The 10,714-nt window shown below is 45.9% G+C and overlaps 1 protein-coding gene across 1 annotated transcript; it reads right to left on the minus strand.

Moving 5' to 3' along the window:
* Nucleotides 1-8,851: 8,851 nt before the first annotated feature.
* LOC136713032 (uncharacterized) lies at nucleotides 8,852-10,250 on the minus strand. The gene is made up of 4 exons (XM_066689923.1): nucleotides 10,224-10,250; nucleotides 9,520-10,035; nucleotides 9,110-9,270; nucleotides 8,852-8,964 (listed from the first exon to the last, which is right to left on the minus strand). Exons 1-4 carry the CDS (start codon nucleotides 10,248-10,250, stop codon nucleotides 8,907-8,909), a joined length of 762 nt encoding a protein of 253 aa, XP_066546020.1. The 3' UTR covers nucleotides 8,852-8,906.
* Between the last annotated feature and the right edge of the window lie 464 nt (nucleotides 10,251-10,714).

Consider the following 10,714-nt stretch of genomic DNA (forward strand, 5'->3'; position numbering starts at 1 on the left):
ATACATATCTCTCCCCGCGTTTTTAAATGCCACAGGGACCATCACAGGACTGCAGCTCGAGCACTCTGGGATGGGAATAAACCCCCAAATGCTGTTAAGTCACTGTCCAGCAATCAGTAAAGTGGATAAGACATAAGCAATTGAATTTAATTTGTATATCACTTCCATATGTTCATTATAAAAAACATCTAATATTTCGGGGGACTGCCACTGGAAAATGCACTGTTACTGTCATTGGAGCTATTCCAATGCAAATGTAAAGGATTCTAATATTATTATTAATATTATTATTATTATTATTATTATTATTTCTTGGCAGACGCCCTTATCCAGGGCGACTTACAACATAAGTGCAATACAAAGTGCAATAATACAGTTCAGTACAAGGCATCAAACATTGCACATTCAAATTTACATAATACAAGCAATTCAAAGCATAAGACATTGTACACATTGCAATTTACACAAGTAAATGCCATAATGAGCTCTGACATCCTGGAGTGCAGTCAAGATGTTAGGTCACACTCAAGGGCTACGGGAAAGGGAGCAAGGGGGAAATCAATAATACAAGTATTAGTGACGCAAGAAGCATGAGCACATGTTGTAAAGGGCTATCTCACAGGAGAGTAAGGGACTAATATTACAAGTACTGTCTGAAAACATGTGTCTTGAGTAAAAGATGTGTCTTGAATAAGCAATAGCTAATAGCTCTTTATTATAGATCACACACAATAGAACCCATTAACTGGTAATTAAATGATTAAAACTTAATTGTTAATGAAAATCAAATAAAGCTTCTTAAGTATGTCATCAAGGAATATGCCACAGGGGTTTATGATCAAGAAAGCCTCTTTAGCTATCGGATTCGTACATTAAATGTTTGAACCTATGATCGTACATGCAAAGGGCTTAATTCTCGCTGTGGTGAAGAAGTCATAAAAAGCAAAAACAATCATTAACTTCAAAAACGGGCACTGCTGCTGCTTGTAATGCCATATATTAGCCGCCAAGTGACGCCATCAACATCATATACATCCAATTGAGTATCTCTGTAAAGTGGCAAATCTACGTGATGTAGTAACCTAGGGGTTGCAGCTTCAGCAGTTCTCTCCACGCTTGCTTCACATAGTATGGACTTCATCATTTGTCATTATATACATGTCATTATATGGTGTATGTATTTATGGTGTGTTCTGTGCCGCATTATATAGACGACTATGAGAACCTGGTTAACAAGATGCAAAGGACCACCCTGTCAAAGGCACTGGCCTGTCGCTGCTGTACCCCAGCTGTAGCATGCATGTGCTGGAGGTATCAACGGACATTGTTCAGTCTACTCTGCATGCTCTCCCCAATTGATGTTCAAATCCTAATATAAAATCCTTTCATGTTATCCATCGCTGTGCTTTGCACTGGCCATTGACTGAGTCATTTCAAGTGCTGTGATTTCAAGATGACTTGCCATAATCCCGCTGTGCTTTAGCTGCTGCCGAGGCGCTTGCGGTTATAAGTCTTCATTCGTTTCCCATGCCAAATAGATCCAGGCAGTGGTTTGTCAGTTGTCTGCTTTCCAGTCCTCTTCAGACGTCTTGAACACAATCGTGCAGGATCTGACTGAGATGCAGGAGGAAGGCGCTGAGTGAGAATTGCCTTGGAACGACTGAGACACAGTACACAAACGTCCAGCACAGGCAGCATACACTGTTCAAAAAGCTGCCTGTTCATCACTGATACATTAGTGGCTTGTAGTACAGTCTGTGTACTGAGCTCAGGATCCCCGTAGTTAAGAAGGGCAACCAGCTTTATTGTTCTGTCTGCCTATCAATCTGACATGTTCTATCTACCTACCTATCTATGGAATATCACTGTGTATTCCAGCATTATTGTGTATCATATTTAAGTTTTGTTTGTATGGTAAGAGTTGCCCTGACACATAACATATATATTGAGACGCTCCCACTTTAATACTGCACACAGTAATGAATACTGCTAACTGGTAACTCACATCAGTGGTTCTGTGGCACTGCTGTCCATCTTACAGTAACGACTCATTCAATTGTACACGGTACACAATTTGATTACTTATTCAAATCAGACCAATAGTGAGTTTCTTAATAATTACAAGCAACACAACATAAATAATACAAATTAATGTTACCTTGTTCCAAGACCAAGGAAATTGATCCTTCCCTGGATGACAGATTATAGACGACCCGTTTAATCCACTCTGACAGCCTTGCTCCATGTGTGCGGCTCCTTCCTGTAGGCTGCCAGGGATCTGCCGATGTCCTAATCCTGGTTGGATTTCGGAGGGTTATAAAACCCCTTCAAAAGTAACCACAAGAAGAGTTGAACTTCACAGAGCTTTGTTAAAAGCAGGTGTTCGGCCTTATTACCTACCATTGCAAAGGCACTGGCCTCTAAACCTAAAGGTCTAAGACCCACAGAAGGTGGGGCGCCCAGTTGAGCCGCGAGTTGCTTCTGCAGGGTTAATTTAAAAGCTCTCACACTACCCTCAAGGTTCAATACCCAGGAATCTCTCTGTGGTCATGAGCAGAGGTTTAGGCAATATTAGACCGGTTTGTGTGGTGAAAGCACTCAAACTGACATTTGGAGCAGCTTGCCATTATAAATAATGGGTGGAAAAGTCCTACTGACATTCTTTCAACAGTACATTAAAAGGGCGAAGAAATTCCTCAGATGTAGTGGATTGGCTTGAGGATTAACTTGTGCACACAATACAGAACGAGGTTCTTGATTATGAAGTGTAGGGAAGTTGTCACACAGGAACACAGCAAATGTATCGCTCAGTTAGTGGTTTAAATGCAAAAGGTATTTCCACTCACAGCCTGCTGTGATCATGCTTATTTTACAATCACTATTCCTTTACCCATAATCAAATGTGCATTGTTAAAACAGAACTGAGGGGTTAATTGATTTAAATGCATTCTATGCTTGTATTTAAATGCAATTGTTTGTGAATTATCGTCTCGGGGTTAATAACTTCTGTTGGAGCCTATATGGGAGTTGAGTGACTACTACTTGGTTTTTACATTTGATTTCTTTACCTGGCAATTTCATTTTGGATGTGCACGTTTCCTTATTTAATTTCTCTCTTTCAATACACTGTGTAACCATGGCTCGCTTCTTTACATGGAGAAATTGTGCCTTTACTGGTAACTGCAAGTCTGGAGCTGCGGAGACTGTGCACCTGTATGTGGACCTGTATTTACCTGGATGCTTTTGTTGAGCTTGTGTCGTTCTCCAAGTCAGTAGCCCATTTAGTGCTCACTGTCAAGCAGTCCCATAAAGCATGACAGAAGTTATTGAAAACTTGCTAATTTAATCTAACGAACGTCTATGACCTTCTAAATAAAATCAGAGTAAGAATAATGATCACAGATTAAATTCGATCACTTTTGTGTGGAGGGGGAATCTGCATGCAGCACTGATCTAATGTTAAATACATACTAGGCCACCACCAATGAAATGCTGGGAAAAAACTGTGCTGTGTGAGATCTGCATGTAGAGGCCTCTACCCGATTCTCTGATCCAGATCATCCCAGGAGTGTTCTATGTAAACCCGATTGTCCACAGGCCATGAAATGAATATTGAATGATTCCACCTTTGTGACAGTGCATGTAGACCTTACACATACTCTCACCATAAGATGCCATCAATACTAGCAGTCCACTGTGGTTCAAAATGGTAAACTACTTTTCCCGCCCAAACAAAACAACTCCTACACGGCACTAAACCTTTAGTGTGAATATTTAGGTGTGTGTGTCTGTATCTCTAACTGGATAGACGTGCCCTGACAAGACTATTCCCGCTCACTTTGACTTGGGTTGAACTTGAAGGTGATCTGAAAATATAGGTAAAACACACTGAGGGTGACGGCCACAAAATAAATAACAAATCAGGTTTCTTTTTCATACTTTTTATTACTTTGAAATAGAGTATTGTTATTAAGCATTATTTTTGTAATATTTATAATCAGAAAGGAGTGGCTGAGCTTAAAAACACAGCCTTAACAATTAGCATATATGAAGATCCTTGTTCATGTCAAAGCCTTTCCAAAAAAAAAAAAAAAACATGGAAAAATAAATAAATGAATAAATAAATGTACTGGTTCATGCAGACTTCAAGGCTGGCTGCTCACGCTGTCCGTACCTCAGTGGCTGGCACAGCCAGGCTGGCAGGGGTCTGCTCCTCGCAGGTATCAAGCACCTGCCTGATCACCGCTCTGGCCACTCGTCGCTGCAGACCCCGACTCTCATCCAGGGTGCCCACAGGCTGGTAGCCATCCACGGTCAGAGTCTGCTGTAGCTCCCGGAGCACAGGGGTCACCACCAGGTCTGACGGTATACCCCTCCTCATCCCCAGGAAGAAGATCTCTCTGTCTCGTGACCTCTCGACCAAACTGAAAACCTGCTCCAGCAGCTTGCTCTCCAGCTCCTCCCGCCTGCGGTACAGCTCCGTGTCCCGTGCAGAGTCGATGGGGCACAGTTGCAACAGCAGGCTGCTCAGGACCTCCTCGATGAACTCACGAGGCTCCAAGATGCTCGCTGTGACCGGGTGCTCGACCGGGTGCTCGACCGGGAGTTCGACCGGGTGCTCGACCGGGAGTTCGACCGGGTGCTCGACCGGGTGCTCGACCGGGAGCTCGACCGGGTGCTCGACCGGGAGTTCGACCGGGAGTTCGACCGGGTGCTCGACCGGGAGTTCGACCGGGAGCTGCTCTCAGGGATTCAGGCTGGGGAAGACTTTTTAGACTCATACATTTGATTAATAATGTGCTCTTATACTCACACGCTACACTCAAGCAACAGACAAAGCAGACACAGTACACAGATGCAACACAGCAGTGCAGTACACACAGCACAACAAAATAATCAAGAAAACCAGCAGCTAGGTTAGCCAATAAAGGAGAGCAAGCAATAGAAAGTCTGAAAAGATTATTTTAAAACTTGTAACTAACAGAGATCCTTAAAAACTTTTTTCTAAAAAGTGGCTCCTGTGGCTCCCTCCGTCCTCAGCATCTTGACGACAGCACGTTGCCTGGGAACACAGGGTTACACTGCATTAAACTGCAACAGAAACACAGACGCACAGTGCCAACACTACAAAACACACAGTCTAGACACAGTCTTGGTACAAAACACACGCTGCAGTGCAGGCCAGACACACAGTCGAGCACTGACCTGTGCTTGATCGCCAGGTGGAGAGGAGTGTGTCCACATTGGTCTGTGACATCAGTCTTGGCCCCACAGCGCAGTAGGTACTTGACCATGTCTATGTGGCCCAGCTTGCAAGCCGTATGAAGGGCTCTTCTCCCATCATAGTCACCCTTATTGACATCGGTCTGAGAGAGAGAGTCATCTATATATCCACATCCAACTACGAAGAGAGAGAGGGTTAATACAGTACAGTATTAACTGACAATAAGTCACCGATACAAAATTGTGATCAAGATTTCGGTTAGAAATCACTACTTATTGAAACCAATTAAACAAAATATCATAAGCTCTGCTAAAACCTAATAGTAGATGGACTGCATACAATGTGCCGTGACAAAATACATTCCTTTTCTTTGTTGTAAATACACGCAAACATGAAACATTCGTCCTGGATTTAAATTAAATGTCCCATGTCTTGTATATTCTCTCAAAATTATTTAAATGGCATGGTTTTTAGCTTCCCCCTGTTTACACTATCTTAAAACTATTACAATGTTTAAAACAGAGCCTAAAGTTTATGTGATCAATCGCATGAAGAATCGTATATATTTTAATTATATTTGTAATCCCTCCTTATTGCTATAACTATACACCGATCAGCCATAACATGATGACCACCTGCCTAATATTGTGTAGGCCCCCCTTTTGCCGCCAAAACAGCCCTGACCCGTCGAGGCGTGGACTCCACTAGACCTCTGAAGGTGTGCTGTGCTCTCTGGCACCAAGACGTTAGCAGCAGATCCTTTAAGTCCTGTCAGTTGCGAGGTGGGGCCTCCATGGATCGAATTTGCTTGTCCAGCACATCCCACAGATGCTCGATTGGATTGAGATCAACACCTTGAACTCGTGATTCATCGGACCAGGACACCTTCTTCCATTGCTTCCATTGGTCCAGTTCTGATGCTCACGTGCCCATTGTAGGCGCTTTCGGCAGTGGACAGGGGTCAGCATGGGCACCCTGACTGGACTGCGGCTACGCAGCCCCATACGCAACAAACTGCGATACTGACACCTTTCTATCAGAACCAGCTTTCACTTTTTCAGCAATTTGAGCTACAGTAGCTCGTCTTCGCTCCCCACGTGCATCAGTGAGCCTTGGCCGCCCATGACCCTGTCGCCGGTTCACCGCTTCTCCTTCCATGGACCACTTTTGATAGGTACTGGCCACTGCAGACCGGGAACACCCCACACTGTGTTATACATTTCCTCTTGGCATTTCACTGTCCCTTCACATAACTACCTCCAGCTGCCAGGGTTATTTGCCCGGACCGTCCCGGTAAAACAAAGGTGCTGCAGATACTCGCCACTGTGTCCAGTCCAGTCAGACACCCCCTCACTAGGACAGCTTTCATTACAGTATGTAGTGGCTACACGGACACATTGAAACCAGCGCCCTGGATTTAATAATGCAACGCAGCTCATTCTCCCACAGAGAAATAATAAGGGACAATATCTAGGATACTTCAATTCATCTATATTGTCAATGTTCATCGGATCATGATACAGGGACTAGTAACACGGGTATTTACGATGTTAAGTCATGTCATGTGTTTGATATATTGTTTCAATGTGTCCCGGTTTCCAATTGTGAATATCTGCTACAACTTATACTATAAGACTGTGTTAGATATCGTCAACACGTTTCAGCCCAAAGGCCACGGAGGAGCCCTGAACAGGGCCAGAGGAAACAGGCTATTACGGTCTCGTCTGATTCGTACAAAGGAGTGCAAAACAGACGTATGCAATCATAGCGACCCACAGCAGCTGCCGTGTGTTTTTCAACCATTTCATCTCATCCCTTCATCCAGACGTGTAAGCGCACTTTTTGTACAGAAAACGAGCACGCCCAGAATGCATCTGCGCAGAATAGCACCATTTAGCCAGTGTCCAGTTCAGTGATGTGAACCACTATCTTAAGGAAACAACGCATTCAATACTGAAGGGATACATGTACACATTAGTGAAGAGAAAACTCACGTCTTTGCCCCATACTGGCACTGGGTTGAAGCGGTTGAGCGAAACTCACACTTTACTGCAAGCGGGACAATCTGCTCGACAAGAGTTCGCATCACAGTGACAGAGTAAGAATAATGATCACAGATTAAATTCGATCACTTTTGTGTGGAGGGGGAATCTGCATGCAGCACTGATCTAATGTTAAATACATACTAGGCCACCACCAATGAAATGCTGGGAAAAAACTGTGCTGTGTGAGATCTGCATGTAGAGGCCTCTACCCGATTCTCTGATCCAGATCATCCCAGGAGTGTTCTATGTAAACCCGATTGTCCACAGGCCATGAAATGAATATTGAATGATTCCACCTTTGTGACAGTGCATGTAGACCTTACACATACTCTCACCATAAGATGCCATCAATACTAGCAGTCCACTGTGGTTCAAAATGGTAAACTACTTTTCCCGCCCAAACAAAACAACTCCTACACGGCACTAAACCTTTAGTGTGAATATTTAGGTGTGTGTGTCTGTATCTCTAACTGGATAGACGTGCCCTGACAAGACTATTCCCGCTCACTTTGACTTGGGTTGAACTTGAAGGTGATCTGAAAATATAGGTAAAACACACTGAGGGTGACGGCCACAAAATAAATAACAAATCAGGTTTCTTTTTCATACTTTTTATTACTTTGAAATAGAGTATTGTTATTAAGCATTATTTTTGTAATATTTATAATCAGAAAGGAGTGGCTGAGCTTAAAAACACAGCCTTAACAATTAGCATATATGAAGATCCTTGTTCATGTCAAAGCCTTTCCAAAAAAAAAAAAAAACATGGAAAAATAAATAAATAAATAAATAAATGTACTGGTTCATGCAGACTTCAAGGCTGGCTGCTCACGCTGTCCGTACCTCAGTGGCTGGCACAGCCAGGCTGGCAGGGGTCTGCTCCTCGCAGGTATCAAGCACCTGCCTGATCACCGCTCTGGCCACTCGTCGCTGCAGACCCCGACTCTCATCCAGGGTGCCCACAGGCTGGTAGCCATCCACGGTCAGAGTCTGCTGTAGCTCCCGGAGCACAGGGGTCACCACCAGGTCTGACGGTATACCCCTCCTCATCCCCAGGAAGAAGATCTCTCTGTCTCGTGACCTCTCGACCAAACTGAAAACCTGCTCCAGCAGCTTGCTCTCCAGCTCCTCCCGCCTGCGGTACAGCTCCGTGTCCCGTGCAGAGTCGATGGGGCACAGTTGCAACAGCAGGCTGCTCAGGACCTCCTCGATGAACTCACGAGGCTCCAAGATGCTCGCTGTGACCGGGTGCTCGACCGGGTGCTCGACCGGATGCTCGACCGGGTGCTCGACCGGGAGTTCGACCGGGTGCTCGACCGGGTGCTCGACCGGGAGTTCGACCGGGTGCTCGACCGGGAGTTCGACCGGGAGCTGCTCTCAGGGATTCAGGCTGGGGAAGACTTTTTAGACTCATACATTTGATTAATAATGTGCTCTTATACTCACACGCTACACTCAAGCAACAGACAAAGCAGACACAGTACACAGATGCAACACAGCAGTGCAGTACACACAGCACAACAAAATAATCAAGAAAACCAGCAGCTAGGTTAGCCAATAAAGGAGAGCAAGCAATAGAAAGTCTGAAAAGATTATTTTAAAACTTGTAACTAACAGAGATCCTTAAAAACTTTTTTCTAAAAAGTGGCTCCTGTGGCTCCCTCCGTCCTCAGCATCTTGACGACAGCACGTTGCCTGGGAACACAGGGTTACACTGCATTAAACTGCAACAGAAACACAGACGCACAGTGCCAACACTACAAAACACACAGTCTAGACACAGTCTTGGTACAAAACACACACGCTGCAGTGCAGGCCAGACACACAGTCGAGCACTGACCTGTGCTTGATCGCCAGGTGGAGAGGAGTGTGTCCACATTGGTCTGTGACATCAGTCTTGGCCCCACAGCGCAGTAGGTACTTGACCATGTCTATGTGGCCCAGCTTGCAAGCCGTATGAAGGGCTCTTCTCCCATCATAGTCACCCTTATTGACATCGGTCTGAGAGAGAGAGAGTCATCTATATATCCACATCCAACTACGAAGAGAGAGAGGGTTAATACAGTACAGTACAGACACACTGACAGACTGGACACTACAGTCCAGGTTGACTTGCCATCTTGAGCCACCTGCATGTCATTTATTACATTAACACAAATAAAAAAAAAAAACATGGAAAAATAAATAAATAAATAAATAAATGTACTGGTTCATGCAGACTTCAAGGCTGGCTGCTCACGCTGTCCGTACCTCAGTGGCTGGCACAGCCAGGCTGGCAGGGGTCTGCTCCTCGCAGGTATCAAGCACCTGCCTGATCACCGCTCTGGCCACTCGTCGCTGCAGACCCCGACTCTCATCCAGGGTGCCCACAGGCTGGTAGCCATCCACGGTCAGAGTCTGCTGTAGCTCCCGGAGCACAGGGGTCACCACCAGGTCTGACGGTATACCCCTCCTCATCCCCAGGAAGAAGATCTCTCTGTCTCGTGACCTCTCGACCAAACTGAAAACCTGCTCCAGCAGCTTGCTCTCCAGCTCCTCCCGCCTGCGGTACAGCTCCGTGTCCCGTGCAGAGTCGATGGGGCACAGTTGCAACAGCAGGCTGCTCAGGACCTCCTCGATGAACTCACGAGGCTCCAAGATGCTCGCTGTGACCGGGTGCTCGACCGGGAGTTCGACCGGGAGTTCGACCGGGTGCTTGACCGGGTGCTCGACCGGGTGCTCGACCGGGAGCTCGACCGGGTGCTCGACCGGGTGCTCGACCGGGAGCTCGACCGGGTGCTCGACCGGGAGCTCGACCGGGTGCTCGACCGGGTGCTCGACCGGGAGTTCGACCGGGTGCTCGACCGGGAGTTCGACCGGGTGCTCGACCGGGTGCTCGACCGGGAGTTCGACCGGGTGCTCGACCGGGAGTTCGACCGGGAGTTCGACCGGGAGCTGCTCTCAGGGATTCAGGCTGGGGAAGACTTTTTAGACTTATACATTTGATTAATAATGTGCTCTTATACTCACACGCTACACTCAAGCAACAGACAAAGCAGACACAGTACACAGATGCAACACAGCAGTGCAGTACACACAGCACAACAAAATAATCAAGAAAACCAGCAGCTAGGTTAGCCAATAAAGGAGAGCAAGCAATAGAAAGTCTGAAAAGATTATTTTAAAACTTGTAACTAACAGAGATCCTTAAAAACTTTTTTCTAAAAAGTGACTCCTGTGGCTCCCTCCGTCCTCAGCATCTTGACGACAGCACGTTGCCTGGGAACACAGGGTTACACTGCATTAAACTGCAACAGAAACACAGACGCACAGTGCCAACACTACAAAACACACAGTCTAGACACAGTCTTGGTACAAAACACACACGCTGCAGTGCAGGCCAGACACACAGTCGAGCACTGACCTGTGCTTGATCGCCAGGTGGAGAGGAGTGTGTCCACATTGG

The sequence above is a fragment of the Amia ocellicauda genome, chromosome 17 (genome assembly GCF_036373705.1).
Source record: "Amia ocellicauda isolate fAmiCal2 chromosome 17, fAmiCal2.hap1, whole genome shotgun sequence".
NCBI lineage: Eukaryota > Metazoa > Chordata > Actinopteri > Amiiformes > Amiidae > Amia > Amia ocellicauda.